The sequence below is a fragment of the Puma concolor genome, chromosome A3 (genome assembly GCF_028749965.1).
Source record: "Puma concolor isolate L17-30 chromosome A3, mPumCon1.1.hap2, whole genome shotgun sequence".
Classification (NCBI taxonomy): domain Eukaryota; kingdom Metazoa; phylum Chordata; class Mammalia; order Carnivora; family Felidae; genus Puma; species Puma concolor.
In genome coordinates this window covers 133,125,963-133,143,696 of record NC_141669.1, presented here as the reverse complement: position 1 = coordinate 133,143,696, position 17,734 = coordinate 133,125,963, and the positions used below count along the sequence as shown (strand labels likewise).

The following is a 17,734-nucleotide window of genomic DNA, read 5'->3' as shown; positions in this document are numbered from 1 at the left end:
TCCACACCATTGTCAGTATAAGCCCAATTAATTACAATGCTCTATCACACAGTCTAAAACAAATAAAAAAAAAAAAAAAAACGCCAAATAGTCCTTCCTCCTGGTACATTTCTTGGTTTCTGAAACATTCTTCTGGCATTCTGTTCCATGTACGCGGCACAACATGCCCCGGCAGGTCTCAGCACCGTCTGGTTCTTTCACCAAGGTCTAGGACACCGACATATACATAACAGACACGTGAAATACGTCATGTCTAGATATGACATGTACTACGTATATTTAAATGAAATATGTACATTCAGCAGAGGACAAAGTTTCGGTGGTGAAGTTAGTAGTCGGACGTAGGACGGGATCTTTCTGTAGTCTTCAGCCGCCTCCAAATACAAACGGGAAGAGACGTATGTAAACAATATGACCCAACGGCTGAATTTCCTTACAAATAAAAATTGCACCAAATATTCTAAATAATATAGAAACATGAAAGGTTGCTCAACCAATTTTAATAACATGACATAAAGCCCCTACACTTGATAGAATCGTTATGCAAAATACATAGATGAATACTGTCTTCTTTTAAAAATATAAAATAAATAAGCAAGACATGTGAAAATAGGCAAGTTTCCATTAAATAAATGAAAATTTTAAAAAAAGAAAATTTTGCTTTCCATATCATTTGAAGAAGGGAAATTATCATTTTAAACAATATTCAAGTTTATTAAACAAATTAAAAAAAAAGTATTATAAAATGTTTAACTGTCATCAGCTTCGAGGTTTATGTTGCTCCCGAATTTTGCATATAACTGAACTTTCAAATCTGCTAACACCCGCTGAATTGATTCCACTCTGGCTTCTAGGGCGTCAATTTCTTCTTGCAAATTTTTCTGGAAAAAATAAGTTGTTTAAATTAATTCTATTCAACGGATGGTTTCTGAGCGTCTGTAGATGAAATAACATAGGGGAAGATTTCTAGGTCAAAAACTTTCTAAACTTGGATAGGCAGCTAAGTGACACTGATAATTAAATCTAAACCAAAAGTCTGAATGCAGCTATTTTTAATTCATGATTTATATTTGCTTATTATAGAATACATCAAGCCTGTTTCCTCAGTTTTTGCTGATTTAAAAGACAAAATGGATAAAAGAAAATTAATTCCTAAATTGTCATATCCTAATAAAGGAAGAGCCTCTATTACAAACACTTGTGGTAAACAGTTTATCAAAGGCCTCGCTTCTGACCCAGCCTCTTCCAACGTCCCCCCAAAATAACTACGAAAAGAGAAGAAATGACAGAAATTCACACTACCACCAGTAATTTAGAAGAACAACTTATAGTCAAAAGCTGGCAGAAATTTTCACTAACTGCAAGGCTCCTGGAGCTAGACTTTGAGAGACAGCAGTAGTGGGTGCCTCATTCATGAAACAGATCAGCACCGCCCACATGAAATGCATGGAATATGAGAAGTTCCTTCCTGGCCAGGATCAAAAAAAAAGGAGTTCTCCTTAAACATGACCAAGAAACTCTGTCAGTACTGGGCCTTCTTCCCTTGTTCCCCTGCACTATTTCAATGTTATTCTTTTAGAAATCTGGCCAATGAATCTCAAAGTATGGCCCCCGGATCACTTGGAAACTTGTTGGAAACAAATTCCGGGGCCGCACTCCAGGCCTCCTGATCGAGAGATTCTTGGGATTTCGGTGACTGAAATTGTCCACAAGCCCTCTGGGTGACCCCGATGCCTGCTACAAGTCTGAGAACCACGGCGGTAAGAAAGAGAAAGGAGATGAAACTCCTCTACCCAGAAAACCTAGTTCATGAATGAAATTGTAACATGCAAGGAAATTATTTTAAAATCGCAGACCCTACCACATTATCGCACATTTCTTAAAACCCCCCCGCGAAAGGCTCCCCTTTGCCTTGGGCCGGGGGAGCAGAAACCAGTCCCCGGGCCAGATCTAGCCTGACGCTCGTTGGCACAGCTTTACTGGAGCACCGCCACGGGCGTGCACAGACACTCCCTGCTCCCGTGGCAGCTGCGACAGGGCCCAGGTGGCCCACAAAGCCTCAGATACCTGCTGCCCGGCCCCGCACAGGATGTTCGCTGACCCCTGCTAAAATAAAGTCAATTCATTCAACTTGACAGACAGAGTTCTTCAAGACGTGGCCATGATTTCGGATGTTCCCAAATCTCCAGCAAATTAAACTCTTACTTGTATTTTTGTGCCGTGATCGTTTTAGGACCATCCACACACGACCACCCCGCATCCGTCTGGGACATCCCGTCCTCCTTTCCAGAGAATACCCACTTACTGTCGAGCTGCTTCACCCCTTTGCCAGGGACCCCCTCCTGGCCCTGATGCCCACGCCAGACCTGGTCCTCCGGCCGCCTCTCTCCCCACACGGCCTCCCGCTCGTTAGTAGTTTGACTTGTTGAACTTCCTCTTTCCATTTACACTACACACTCTGTGCAGGCAGGAACCAGGCATGTTTTGTGGTTTCCCTGTCCTCCCTCCCCCCCCCCGCCCCCCAAAACCCCATGCCCTGCTCCATGGCAGAACCCGATAGAGGGTAAGCAGTCCACAAATACTTCTGGAATGAATGCATGCATGAATGAATGAATGTATGAATGACCAAATAAAGGTTCAGTACCTGCGGGGAGAGGGAGGACAGTATGTTCAGAGCAGTGGACACAAACGATAAACTATCTTGAAATACATCCAGCAAGACTATTTCAGGGTGATTAACAAGGAACAGAATTATAAAATTCTACTACGAAAGAGAAGATTTAAACCCAAGAGGAGACATCAGTGTTTCTGCGTGGAAAATTCTAGAGTAAAAGGGTTGGTTCTTCCCACAGGTTTATTAAATGTGGGTTTAATTCAGAGGAAGTTTTGCTTTCTATGACATTTGAAGAAGGGGGACTAACATTTTAAATAATATCTGGACTGATTAAGCAAACTTCAGAAGAATTAGGAAACGTTTGATTTCTATCAGCTTCTCATATGCACAATGTGATTGTTCTTCTCATAGACGGGTGGAGGGCATGTGAACTGGAAACTAATTTCATACCGTATCTCCAATGCCTTAAGTGTCAATAAATCCATACTCTGACTCAGTAATGACATGTGTCTGATCATTTCCTTAAAAGAATTTCCTAAATGTGAAAAAGCCTCAAGTGTAAGAGTGCTCATTATAACATGTCTGTGGGAAGATACTGGAAACAAGTGGACAGTGTCCACCAGCATGATGTGAAACAGTCATCAAAAATGTTGTTTTTAAAGCATGTGTGCTTGGCCCAGAGCAGGCCCCCGATGACTTTCTGCTGGACAAAGGAACGTTAAATAGAACCGGGTTTAGAACTGGGCAAAATGTGAAGCAAACCTACCCAGAGAAAAGAGAGGGTGAGAACATGAAAGAACTATATGAAAATGTTAATTAAGGATGATTATCTCCGGGAAATGGGATTCCGGGTGATTGCTGCTGTCTCCGTTATCATATTCTACAGTTTCCACACAGTTGGCTAGAGCACGGGTTCTGCAGTCAAAAGGCCACGCCCTCCGTGTCCCCCTGAATGAGTCCATGACCTTCCCCAGCCTCTACCCCTCAATTCTAAATTGGGATGCGTGGTCCCTACTTCTCAGAGCCCTTGTTAGCACTGAACGCAATCACGCCCGCCAGGCTTTCGGAGCATGCCCGGGACGCTGGAAGAACCCCCGGAGCGTCCCCTCGCAGCTGCCGTTCCCCGACGCCTGGAATAACGTGGTCCGTACAGCAACACACACCCTGACTTAAGAGCTAGACTCGGGGCGCCTGGGTGGCTCGGTCGGTTAAGCGCCTGACTTCGGCTCAGGTCACGATCTCGCGGTCCGGGAGTTCGGGCCCCGCGTCGGGCTCTGTGCCGACGGCTCGGAGCCTGGAGCCTGCTGCGGATTCTGTGTCTCCCTCGCTCTCTGACCCTCCCCCACTCATGCTCTGTCTCTCTCTGTCTCAAAAATAAATAAACGTTAAAAAAAAAAAAAAATTAAAAAAAAAAAAAAAGAACTAGACTCCCTCGCCCAGGGAGAGACTTCAACATACCTTCGCTTCTTCTAACATTTCCTGTGTTTCTTCCTGAGAATGGCTAATGAAAACATCACCAATTTGATAGGGTATCATTAAGCAATCATCATCCGCAAGCATGATGTCCTCACAGGCATCTTCTAAATTTTGGAGTTGTTTCTATACACACAAAAGGAAACAGCCATGAAAAGCACACTCAAAATTCCCTGATAGAAGGTGAAACGGCCCATTTTAATCTGGGGACACCAACTCCGGGAGAGATCCTTTCACAAAGGTATTCTTACACGAACCGAAGACTTTCTCACAGTTTTAGATGGCGTTTCATAAGGAAGCAAGCGCTGAAAAGCGAACTCCCACACCGAGCTCTAGCGATTTCCAGAGCGGTGTTTCCAGAACACACACCGGTGCTGGGCAGCGGGTACCCGTGGCCACTCAAAGTGTCTCCTACCCTAAGAGTTTCCACTTTGGGAATTCTGCCTCCCTCGGTAGAGTAAAAACGAAACAAACCTGCACTTGGCAGCCTTGCCTGATAATAGAATGAAAGCAGGTAATAACTCAAATTCCACCAATCAAATGCACCCGAACTGGACTTGCGCGTGCGGAGGGCCCCACAAGGAAAGGCTGGGCCCGGGCCTGTCGCGCAGGCGGACAGGGACGGGGGTGGCAGCCCAGTGATCTGCCGGGCAGCTTCCCCTGGGGAGGGAGGCGGCTGGTTCCGGGATCGCCGCAAACAACAGCGATTCCATCACCGGCCGCGTTCTCGGAGACGCCGTTCCCGGACCTGCTCCTGGAGCCCCGGCCCCGGCTCATACCCTCAACGACCTCTAAGTGCTCACACGCCCCTCAAGCAAGGTCTTTCTTCTTAAACTGACTAGAGTGGATCGCGTCATCTGCGACACAGAGCCCAGGGAAATATAATCACATACTACCAAGTTCAGTTTTAAAAGCTGTAGTCTAAAGACCTTTTCCTTCCTTAAATAAGATATGTTTCTTCACTACCTTCTTTACTTCTATTTCCTCCTTCAGCTCTGTGATTCTACTCGTATTCCGTGCAAATTTGTTTATCTTTTGTTGATCTTCAAAAGTAACGTTGACGTCTTCTGCAGCCTGAAAAAAAAAAAAAAGTTTAATTTTTTGTAGAATTAATTTTAAGGGAGAAGGTATAGGTTGGCTTTTTATATTAACTCTGAAACAACTCAATAAACCATTTGCCCTCATACAGTCGAGAACCACAAGAGGTACAGAAAATCACAAACACAGGTGTTATACTTGTTTGCTCCACGAGCTCAAGATTTGTTCATACATCTGGGGCAACTGGTTGAGCGTCCGACTCTTGATTTTGGTTCAAGTCAAAAGCCCGGGGTTGTGGGATCGAGCCCCATGTTGGGCTCCATGCTAAACATGGAGCCTGCTTAAGATTCTCTCTCTCCGTCCCCCCCCGCCCCTCTCGCACCCTCTCTCTCTGAAGAATAAAAAAAAAGATTTGTTCATACATCTATGATCTCTTCTGACATCCTACAGAATGACACCTAAGCTACAAAAACACTTCATATATAAGCAACAATTAGGAGTAAGTCCTAAATCAAGTCAGCCAACTTTGGCCTGGAGCACAATTTCTCGAGTTAGAACATTTGTCATCAAGATAAACCAGAGAGCAAAGATGATGTGGTAACGAACTCTGGCAAATGCCTCACACCAGTTTCTTCTCTCAGACTTAAAACCTGCCTAAGCTTACTGAGGCTATCAGAAATCTGAGTCTCTGTTTAGCACAAATGACATACTGGCAAGAAGGTTACTATGCATCTCAGTGGCTATATTCCACACAGAGTAAAAATTATGTTTCTTTTATTTTTTTAAGTGTTTACTTATTTTGAAAGCGAGCGAGAGAGAGTGAGAGCGAGAGAGAGAGAGAGAGAGGGTGCGAGCATGTGTGCATGAGTAGGGGAGGGGCAGACAGAGAGGGAGAGAGAGAATCCCAAGCAGGTTCCACTGTCAGAGCAGAGCCACATGTGAGGCTCGATCTCACAAACCATGTGGTCATGACCTGATGAGAAATCAAGAGTCGGACACTTAACTGACTGCTACCCAGGTGCCCCCAAATTATGTTTCTTTTAATGCAAAAGCTTTTACATACCTTAATGAAGAATGAGGGGCACCTGGGTGGCTCAGTCGGTTAAGTGTCCGACTCTTGATTTCAGCGCAGGTCATGATCCTACTGGTTTGTGAGTTCCAGCCCCACATCAGGCTCAGCACTGACAGTGCAGAGGCTGCCTGGGATTCTCTCTCTCCTTCTCTCTCTGCCCCTCCTCTGCTTATGCGCATGTGCACGCACGTGCACGTGTGCGCGCGCACACACACACACACACAATCTCTCTCAAAATAAATAAACATTTTAAAAAATGTTTTAAAAAGGGGGCACTTGGGTGGCTCAGTCAGTTAAGCATCCAACTTCGGCTCAGGTCATGATCTCACAGTTGGTGAGTTTGAACCCTACATTGGGCTCTGTGCTGACAGCTCAGAGCCTGGAGCCTGCTTCGGATTCTGTATCTCCTCTCTCTCTGCCCCTCCACACTCACGCTCTGCCTGTCTCCCTCTCTCAGAAATAAACATTAAAATTTTTTTTTTTTAATTTTTAAAAGAGAATGAGGTGTAATGTACTATATATATAACATGATTAAAATCAAACGTTTAAAAATATTTAGTGATTAAATTTGAAAATTAGAGTACTTAGATGACAATCTATAAAATCATAAAAATAATAGCTAACATTTATTGAGCTCTCACCGTGTGCCAAGAACTTTCTGAAGTTTATCATCACTGTTAATCCTCCAATAAATCTTAACAAGTAGGACCATCAGGAAGTAGCACTATTGTACAGATGGAGAAAGTGTGGCACAGAGAGGGTAGGTAATTTTCCCAAAGTCACACGGCCAGTAAGTGGTGGAACTGGATTTCAACCCAAGTAAGTTGACTCCGGGTCCAGACAGGTCCTCGAGCTCTCAGAAATTAAAGGGTGAAAATGTGTGTGGGCACGTGATCATGCACAGTTGGAAGAGGCAGCAAGAAGTCCTCGACTTTCACCAGATTCCCAAAGGAGGACCATACGTTAAAAAAAAAAAAAAAGAAAAAAAATTTAAATACCACACTCTCCTTAGAGTTTCCCCTCATTTATAAAATAGGAATAAGAACACTGGATTACAAGGTAAATGAGGGGGGAGAGAGGGAAGGAGAGAGAGGGAGAGCGTGGGCCTTTCAGCAAGGATTATTTTTGCTCTTTGGTGAGGATTCACAACAACCACACCTCATCCTTTTACCTGGTTTCTCATGACCAGTCACATAAGAGGTGTATGCTTTTTTTGTTGTTTTTAATGTTTATTTATTAATTTTGAGAGAGAGAGAGAGAGACAGAGAGAGAGAGAGAGAGACAGAGAGAGTGCAAGCATGCAGAGGAGGCAGAGAAAGAGAGAATCCCCAGCAGGCTCCGTGCTATCAGTGCAGAGCCCAAGGTAGCGCTGCATCCCACAAGCTGTGAGATCATGACCTGAGATGAAACGAAGAGTCAGACACCATCGACTGAGCCACCCGGTGCCCCAAGAGGTGCGCACTTTGATTTCTCCAGAGGTATTAAGTCAACCTGTTGTGTCAAGCAAGACTGGAGCCCAGGGGACAGAATGTCAAGGAAGAAGCCTAGAACTCAGCCCTTCCCCGTCCCGGGCTCTAACCACACCACAGTTTCTCATGCATCAGGCTCAGCATCAGAGACCCAGAGGACATCTTGAACAAATCCTCTCCGTCACAATACACATAACTTTGAATATTCAACTTTGTGCATGATTTTTAGGAATATGGAAATTGGAAAACGCGGGGCTACACTGCAGAAGCAAAGTCCATATTCAGATATCTTGGCCTTCAAGTTATTTTGCCTACATGAGAACTACCAATTCCCAAAGCAAACAGGGTGCGGAGAATTCTAGAGAGTTCCTGCTTGCCTGCGGAGTTGAAACACTGAGCCCCTGAAAACGTGAATATGTATTTATAGACACATTTGTCATCCTGAGGCTTTCACGGGGTAATTCCCGTGAAAGCAACTACCACAGGGCTGGCCTGACACACAATGGAGACTAATATAGTTTCTGAATTTAAATGTAAATCATGCTTGATCAGACTCACATACATACAGTTTCTGAAAAGTTGTGGAGGAATTTGGCTGTTTTTCCAAAGCAGGCGCTTCCTATTGTGGTCTCACCATACAGTAGCCCCCAGAATGTACTTGGGGCCTAGAGTTCATTTCTTTAACGGTGGTTTTTTTCACCGGCATTAAGGGCTACAGGTGGTGAGTGAGGCAGCGTGAGGTCAGTGTGTAATCTGTAAGCCACCCAGTGGAGTTCTGTTTACAGCAAAAAGTGAGAACTCAGCACCTTCCATGACTAATAGCAGTGGCTTCTGTTTTCATCTCACTGTTCTAGAACACTCCTACACTGCTTGAAGCTTCATTGTGGCAGGGAGGGGCAAATTCTACACTGGAGATCCCCAGACACCAGGAAGTCCATTTACCCCCTGAAATTGTATGCAGCGTGGCACATACTGGATGCACATTCCTCTGGGACTTCGCAGCTTTCCTCAGATCCTCAAAAGGATTCACACCCCCAAAGGTTAGGGACTTCTGCTTTAAGAGAAGCCAGATGTACTTACTGCTGCTCACAAAGTCATGAGAACCCAAAGAGGAAGGAGTTATGCTTTATTTGAGGCGGCACAGAGTGGTGGTAACAATGGATTTAAATCCACAGAGATAGTAACAATGGATTCAAATCCAAGCAAGCAGGAACTTGGACAAATGAGTCAATTTTCTGTAGCCATCTCAGGGTTATCTATAAAATGGGGAAGGTGGTTCCTACCTCGCATGAGTGATAAAATGAGCAACTAGCACAGGGCCTGTGGACAGAATCACCTTTCAACAAATGATAGCTAAGTGCTCTGTTTCCTGAATAATGCTTACCAAAAAATCATTACAGAGGAAAAAGACACAAGGATCTAGAAGAAAATCCTGCTACTCCAGGGAGAAATATGACTACTGAAGATGAAAAGTGGAAATTAAAATTCCCTAGACCCTCTTCTTGAGAATCAGCATCTTGTGGGATTATGTGAGGCAAGTGAACCACACTCAGTCTCGCCCCACACCGAGTTTGGCTATTACCAGCAGAATGTGCACTGACAGGTGAGTCCATCGGTATTCGAAAAACCTAGAAGGCAATTCTGGCCGATTTCAGTCTGCCTTTATTTTTGTTTTGTAAAGGTGTCTACCAAGTCCCCAAGACAGAGTTTCGCTTCCTATTTTTATTCACTTTTCATGCTTACAGTCATGTATCTAACAGCTATGTGGTAAATGTTTCCTACATGCCGGGCATAGTGAAGAGAGCCACCATAGTCCTACCCTCCTGAACACCTGCAAGCTTACATTCTCGCGAAGGAGGTGGGCAAAAAGCAAGGTGAACAAGATAATGCTAGATGATAATGACACATGTGATGGGGCAAGTAAACCAGTTCAGGGGTTGGAAGTGTTGGGGGCTAAGGAGTGAAGGGGGCTTCTTTAGGTAGGGAGGTCAAAGATGGCCTCTCCAGGGAGGGGCCATCTGTACTCAGGATCAGAGACAGAAATCGAACACACTCAGTTCCCAGCTGATGGCCAGGAACCAGGTCTTGGAAAGCAGACCTTTGGAGAGGGGAGGATTGAATCACCTCACCTAAACATTTTCACCAGAAAAGCCGTGACCCGTTGGGATGTAAACGTAAATGTCAAGCACTCCAAATCGTGAGCAGTTTTTATTAAATTCAAAGGACAGTCCCTATGATATTTCACACTCACTCACTGTCATGCCTGTTTGATCCCAGGGTGGGCAGAGGGCCACACTGCACACGCAGGTCACCAACCAGAGTGCTCCCAGCACTGGAAAACACCTGCAGGAGGCTGCTGCATCTATCAGGCCAGTCTTACTAAGACAAAGAAAATCCTTCACGTTCTGGCCACCCCTCCACCCCTGGATATGTTCATTTACCATCTTGGCTCGACCTCCCCCAATTCTCTATTGCTCTAGCCACTCTTTCTTTCTTTCTTTTTTCAAGTGTATTTATTTTTGAGAGGGAGGAGGGAGAAGCAGAGAGAGAGAGAGGGAGAGAATCCCAAGTAGGCTCCACACTGTCAGTGCAGAACCCAACGCGGGACTGGAACCCAAGAACCGTGAGATCGTGACCTGAGCCGAAATCGAGAGTTCGGACACGAACCAACCGAGCCGCCCAGGCCTCCCTGGCCACCCTCTCTCTAAACACACTCAGGGTCTCTGCAAGTGATGCTCTCCCTCCACAACACCTCATCCCTTTCCAACTTTCCCTTCCCCTCCTATGTCATCGCCTAGACCACACTTTCTCACGAAAGCCTTCTCTGCTCACAAAACAGACTCCCTCCAGCCCTCATGTCACAAGTCCTTTCTCTCATGGGTCTTAGCAGAGTTGGAAATTTTACAGTTTTCCGGAGGACTACTGAGTAATGCCTGCCCCTCCCCCAGAACAGAAGTTCTACAAGGGCTATGAGGATAAGGGGATAAAAACATCACTGCTGCTATCGCTGCTTATCACCTCCAACTGAAACTGTGACACATTACATGCTCAGAAAGTTTGCTGAATGCATGAAAATGTGTTGGTAATCAAAAATTTTGCCGAGTCCAAGGTTGAAATCGTTTTTCTACGTTTACTTCATCTCCCCGCGCTTCAGTTACCACTTCTGTCAAGTGGGAGAGGGGAGAGCCTACAACTAGTATCTCCTATGGGATTAAAGATCATACCTCACAAAGCGCCCAATTTACTTATTTTTTTTAACGTTTATTTACGAACGAGAGACAGAGCGTGAATGGGGGAGGGCCAGAAGAGAGGGAGACACAGAGTCCAAAGCAGGCTCCAGGCTCCGAGCTGTCAGCACAGAGCCCGTCGCGGGACTCGAACCCATGAACCTGAGCAGAAGTCAGACGCTTAACCAACTGAACCATCCAGGTGCCCCGACAAAGCGCCCAACTTAAATACAAAACAGAGGTGGAGTAAATCTTCCAAAGTTTCAGACTCCCCAGAGTCACCATGACCCTGAACCCTACTCCGGTAGTACTCAATAAGAATTTGTGGACGGCAGGCCAATAGAGTGCACAACTCATCCTGGTGTGCCTGGGGCGGTCCTGGTTTTAGCACCCCACAATGGAAGCAATTGGCTCAGACTATGCATATTGCTGAGTAGGAGAGCGAAGGAATTTGAAGTTGAATGACGCCAGCAAATCCCTTTAGCCGGGGGACACTCATCAGACACCACAGAGGTTAAAAACGCTCTAGAATCACAATGGTTGTGCTCATTTTTTTTTTTTTTTAATTTTTTTTTTTCAACGTTTATTTATTTTTGGGACAGAGAGAGACAGAGCATGAATGGGGGAGGGGTAGAGAGAGAGGGAGACATAGAATCGGAAACAGGCTCCAGGCTCTGAGCCATCAGCCCAGAGCCTGACGTGGGGCTCGAACTCACAGACCGCGAGATCGTGACCTGGCTGAAGCCGGACGCTTAACCGACTGCGCCACCCAGGCACCCCGGTTGTGCTCATTTAAATCCTACCTTTGCCTCTATGCTTCAGTTGCCTCATCCGTAAAATAAGGAGCAAAGCAGTCTCTCTCTAAAAAGCGTGTAAGGTTAAAATAACGTATACAACTCGCTTAGAGCTGTGCCTAGCACACAATAAAAAGTGAAGCCTCAGTAACGATCAGATGTTATTATGTCCTTGTCCTTCCCCGTTTTATTTGTCTTCTATCTAGATACTTTCAAGCATCTGGGCAGACTCGGTGAGTTACAAGCTGTGAACAGGAATTCAGCGTGCTTAGTAGAATAAAAGGTGGGCTTTGGGAAAAACAGAATAAAGGCTGGGTCTGCACTCCAGCTCTGCTTATTAGCTGAGTCATTTTGAGGCCACTAATCTCTGTTATGTTTCTCCATCTGTAAAATGGGAGGAAACCGTCTTTGCTAAGTTGCTGGGAGGACCAGAGATAATAAACAGACGGCTTCTGGGCCCTGGCCTATCGTCTATCCTCCATATATAGAGTTTTAGCCTGGAAGCACAGAGACATCGAGTGTGGATGCGGGCGGCTCAGGGCTACACACAGGGGCTCTGGGGTCAAATTGCCTGGGGATGCAGGGTCCTGATCCGCTCCTTACAGCTGCGTGACCTTGGGCAGGTGACTCCACCTCTCTGGGCCTCGGCTTCCTTCCGCGCAAAAGACGGTACCAGCAGCACCCAGGCTTGTGGGCTTGCGAGGGTTAAATGTGACAACCCAGGTAAAATGCCCAGCGGTGACGGCCAACCGCAGTCAATGGGACCTCCGGCTTCTCACCCCCGCAAGGACAAGGCGTGGGCCGCCGGGTCCACAGGCTCTCCACGGCCGTCCCCAGCACCGCGAGAGGCGACCCAGAGCTTCCCGAGGGTCCCGGCCCGGCTGCCCCGCCTCGGCCGGCCGGGGGGCCCGGGAAGACGTCCAGGGCGCCGGGCGCGGGGAGGCCTCGCCGCGGGGCCGCTCTCAGGGCCGGTGGGCTCGGCCTCGGGCCCCACGCCGGGCCTCAGAGCTGCACACCCCAGGCAGCCCGCGCCCGGCCCCCGGAGGCCGACCTCCGCCGGCCGCCCGAGCATCCCGCACCCCGAGCGCCCCACTCACCGCCTTCTTCATGGTGGCCGCCATCTTGGGACTGGACTACGACGCGCGGTGGGGAGGGCCGCAAGGGCGCGCCTCGGCCCGGGGCCGCTTCCAGCTCCCTGTCAGCCCAGAGCGCCCCCAAAATACAACACTGTCTCCACATTCCCTCCTACCGCATCACCGACCCGTGATTCCTAACGTCTGGGACTCAGGGAGATAATGTATCCTGGAAAGACTTGGTACATGCCAATTAAAGGCACAGGCAACGCCCTGTGGGCCGACAGAAACTAGGGGGTGTGGCGAACGGCCCCAGGGTTCCGCGGCGGGCGGCAGGGGGCGCCCCGCGCAGCGGGGCGGGGCCGGACGGGGCTGGGGGCGGAGCCGGGGCGGGGCCACGAGTGGACCAAAGGGGAGTTCTCTTTCATCAATCCCACAAACCTTGTAAGAAACCGGCATGCGTTAAACAGAGCTAAGAACGAATGACCTTGGTCTAGAATGTGAGACGTTCGTGCCCTGGTGTAAAGGAGGAGATACTACTATTAATTTATTAAACACTTACTGCGCAATTACTGTGTACCCTGACGCTTGTGCCTCCAAGTGTTTTTCTTTTTCTGTGTGTGTGAGGATTCCTTTACACTCCTGAAATTATTGAAGACCCCAAAGATTTTCTGTGTATGTAGGTTATTTTCATCGGTATTCACCATATTTGAAATTAAAACAGAATTTTAAAACATTTATTAATTCACTTAATAAAGAAACCCATTCTATATTAATATAAGTAACATTTTAAGTTATACAAAATCACTGGAAACTGGCATGGGCCTCTGAAAACAAGTGAGAGAAAAAAGGATGTAAGCATGCTTGGTCAGCAGCCGATAGTGTTTTGTACCTGGGGCTCTGAGTGGTGGGGTGTTCCCCAAGCCAGAGAGAGTCTCATGGCCTGGGAGGGTGTCATTTGATCTGGGCAACCGCTTGGACAGTGGCTGACCCCTGGCAACCATGGTACTGGCTGTGTCCGGCTCAGAAGCCCTCCGCCTCGCTCTGCATTTCACGGTCTCCATTCCCCTTCTCTCCCAGCCCTGGCATCCTTCAAGCAGATCTCTTTCCCAGCAGGAGAACCAGTTCTGTAAATACAAACGGGGACTTTCAAGTCTTCTGCTAAGCCTCCTCTCCTTTCCTTAAATTTGAGCATTTCCAACCTCTGCTTCTGGTTCTTTCTCTAGCAGGGGACTGTCCCCACTTGTTTGGGCCGGCAAAAGAAAGAAGCTTGTGGTGCCAATGGAAACAATTGCAGGTCAGGAAGGAAAATCACCAGTCACCACTTGAAAATACTATCCCCACTAAGGGTGACTGAACATATTCCCTTACACTGAGATGAAGACTGTCATCCACTGACAGGATCCATGTTTTTGTTTTTTGGTTTGGGTTTTTTTGACCCACGCAGTATTCTGATTTAATTGAACCGACATATGAAACTTACGAAATTGCACTCAACAGTATCAGATTTTTTATTTTGCTCGAGCTTGTAAAATCAGTGTCCCTGTGACCTCGAATCTACATTCCTGCATAGCAGCCAGCTGCTGCTGGTGATAATCAGGTAAGGCCTGTTTAGCTAACAGGCCCTCTCCAGGGCCCTGGCAGATCCCCACCTGCCCCATCCTTGTGCCTAACTGTCAGACCCTCCAGGTATATGTACTTGTCACTGGTCAGGCTTCTGTTCTAGCAGATCTAAATGAGAATGTTTGCGTGTGCATCTGTTTGTTCGAAATCTGTATCATTGCAGATGCTATTGCAAAAAGGAAGATGAATTACACAAGGTGCTTCACATCAAGAAGCTTACAGTTGGCACACATATATCCCCACAGATTTTAGCATGGGAGCTGCAGCCCTGGGACCAGTGCCTGAGGGGTCCTGGGGAGGAAGAGCTTAGCTGGAGTAGCCAATGAAAACCCTGGAATTGGTGGCAGGCTGAATGGATCAAGAAGGGCAGGTGCTGAAAAACATAGACAAAATTCCTTATCCTCATACAGCTTACATTCTAGTGATCAGAGACAGACCATATTCAAAATACAGAAATGAATAACATAGTATGTCAGAGATGAATGTTATTACTATGTGTTATTAATAGCTATAAGAAAGGACACTTGGGGCGCCTGGGTGGCTCAGTCCATTAAGCATCTGACTCTGGCTCGGGTCATGATCTCATTGTTTGTGGGCTCGAGCCCCGCATTGGGCTCTGTGCTGACATCTCTGAGCCTGGAGACTGCTTTGCGTTCTGTGTCTTCCTCGCTCTCTGCCTCCACCGCCCCCCCCCCCCCCACCCGCTCGAGCTCTCTCTCTCAAAAATAAATAAACATTAAAAAAAAAAGACAGAACACTTAAAATAATAATAAAAGACTGTATAACTACCAGGATGAAAACTTCAGGAGAAAGATACAAGAAATGGTAAGTATGTTGGCTTGAAAATTGAAGGGGAAAACCCCCCATCTACCCATCTATTTGAGTTGACATGTAACCTACAAAATTGTCCAGACATGTCCCGGTTTAAGATTCTGTCACAAAGCAATAATGGACTCATGTCATAGCAGAACGTGCATGAATGCCCTCCAGAACCCGCTCCATCCGCGCCAAGCCCCTGGTTCTGAGACTTAAAAAGGAAATCTTGGTGGGATTACCTGTTCACGCGGGCCTTGAGGAGTAAGGGGCAACAAGGAGCCAACCTTATTATCACGTGGTAATTTGTTCCAGGCCTGCAGGGGGCGCCCGAGGGTCGTGGTAGTACAGCCATTCAAGGCAACCTTTGTAATGTTTTGCCAAAATACAGAACTCTTATTTTCTTAATTTTTAAGATACAGTCTATTTTTTAAATTTAGAAAAAATATATTTTAAAAGGGCATTTAAAAATCTCTGACTTGGGGCGCCTGGGTGGCTCAGTCAGTTAACTCTCCGACTTAGGCTCAGGTCATGATCTCATAGTTTGTGAGGTTCAGCCCCAACAGCTCAGCTCAGAAACTGCTTCAGATTCTGTGTCTCCCTCTCTCTGCCCCTCCTCTGTGTTCTCTCTCTCTCTCTCTCTCTGTCTCTCAAAAATAAATAAATAAACATTTTTTAAAAATAATAAATGGGAAGTCTCACATTGTCAAAACCTTCACTCAAAATCTTCACGTATGTATACCAGGCAGATGGAAGGCATAAGCCACCCACTCGCTTGTGACCATCAGCAAACCTCCCCATATGCACATATTATGGAATGTTCTTAAGCCCAAATTTTCCTCCTAAATGAAATTTTTAATAAAGTCCCTAAGTTTACTGAAGTCAAAATGCAAATTAGGAACTCTAGCTCTTACTGAAAATTTCATCGCCAAGCTGTCTGGTTAGTATTTTCCCTTCTCGCCTCCTTCCTATGCTTGTCCATGATCATCAGAACTTCTTCAGGACTCTTGACCTCGGGTGGTGCCTTTAAACCTAACTCAACATTTAATCCATTCTCTAAAGACTTCCTTGTTTCTCATCAACCTGGTCCATCTTTAGATTCTCCACTTGCTACACAATTTGGTGCTTAAAAAAAAATGTTTATTTATTTTTGAGAGAGAGAGCAACAGAGCACATGCAGGGGAGGGGCAGAGAGAGAAGGAGACACAGAATCCAAAGCAGGCTCCAGGCTCCGAGCTGTCAGCACAGAGCCTGACGCGTGGCTCAAACTCACGAACCGTGAGATCATGACCTGAGCCGAAGTCGGGTGCTTTCACAACTGAGCCACCCAGCCGCCTCAATTTGGTGCTTTTCTAAGCTACCACTGCACATGCCTTACCCTTTCTCTCTCTCTGCTACTTCTTCTGAATATTCTTACTATGATGGGTAACATAAAGTAGTGTGAATTTGTATATGGCTCAACAATTTCGTAAATGATTTCCCACGACCCTCGATGAAATTCTTCTCTGTCTTCCCATTGCACTTAGGGTGTAATTTAGATTTATTACCAAGGCCTAGCCTCTATCTCCGACATTATTTTTTATACCATCTTTCCCCTCAATATCCTCCATCTTCTTGGGTCTCCTTTTGGGAATGATACCGGCTCCCTTCTACCTCAGGGCCTTTTCACCTGCTTATCTTGCTACTCAAGAGGCCCTTCTCCTGTTTTTCACTTGGCTGAATTCTGCCCATCCTCAACACTCAGCCTCTGTGTCGCTCCATCAAGAAATCTTTCTCAAACATATCCACCACCCAGAAAAAGCAACATCCCCCTTGCAAACACTGTTACAAGCCTCTCTCGCACGTTTTCTTTTGAAATACGTCTCCCCTGGTTTACTCACAGCACCCAGTAGTACGTAATTCAGTAGTATGTAATTAATTAGGGTTAGGGTTAAGGCCCAAAGTAATGGGATTAATACAGTAGTATGCAAAACAATATAGCCGTTGATAAATTCATTCAGCAATACGGTACAAGAGTCCATGGCTTATCTCCACTCGCTTTTTGTGTGTGCGCGCGCTGGATATGGTACCAGGTGCCTCGCCCAAATAGCGATCACGTGATCATGTGGCTCCATTGCCTGCGCAATCCTTCCCTTCTTCACCAGGTGGCGCTGTGACTCCAGGACATTTTATTTCTGACTTTTTTTTTTTTTTTTTTTTTATTTCTGCAACTCCTTAGGAACTGTCCGCGTTCTCGGCTACACTGTGACAAGCAGGAATACACAAAATCAAGGAAACCTCTCTTTGAGACAAAATGTACTCATCTCTCACTGGTTTGAATTCTTACCTTAATTTTTACCTGGCAAAAAGCAAAGCATTTTCCGGAACCCTCAAATGTATGCATTGGGTTTAGGCCTTTATGAGATAGACCATTAACTAGCCTGTTTATTTCAAGGGTACATGCCTGTAGCAATTTTCATATTAAGCAAGGAGTCAGTCATCGGGGCACCTGGGTGGCTCAGTCGGTTGAGCGTACGACTTCCGCTCGGGTCATGATCT

At 46.3% G+C, this 17,734-nt stretch overlaps 1 protein-coding gene across 1 annotated transcript; it reads right to left on the bottom strand.

Annotated features, from left to right (window-relative positions):
• Window positions 1-480: 480 nt before the first annotated feature.
• PFDN4 (prefoldin subunit 4) lies at window positions 481-13,016 on the bottom strand. The gene is made up of 4 exons (XM_025931940.2): window positions 12,785-13,016; window positions 5,054-5,161; window positions 4,073-4,213; window positions 481-881 (listed from the first exon to the last, which is right to left on the bottom strand). Exons 1-4 carry the CDS (start codon window positions 12,806-12,808, stop codon window positions 750-752), a joined length of 405 nt encoding a protein of 134 aa, XP_025787725.1. The 5' UTR covers window positions 12,809-13,016; the 3' UTR covers window positions 481-749.
• Window positions 13,017-17,734: the final 4,718 nt, after the last annotated feature.

Coding starts and splice junctions, on each gene's coding strand:
- PFDN4 (XM_025931940.2), bottom strand. CDS start 12,808: ATGGCGGCCACCATGAAGAAGGCG. Junction 5,162..12,784: donor CGGCCACCATGAAGAAGGCG/GTGAGTGGGGCG, acceptor TTTTTTTTTCAG/GCTGCAGAAGACGTCAACGT. Junction 882..4,072: donor AAATGTTAGAAGAAGCGAAG/GTATGTTGAAGT, acceptor TATTTTTTCCAG/AAAAATTTGCAAGAAGAAAT.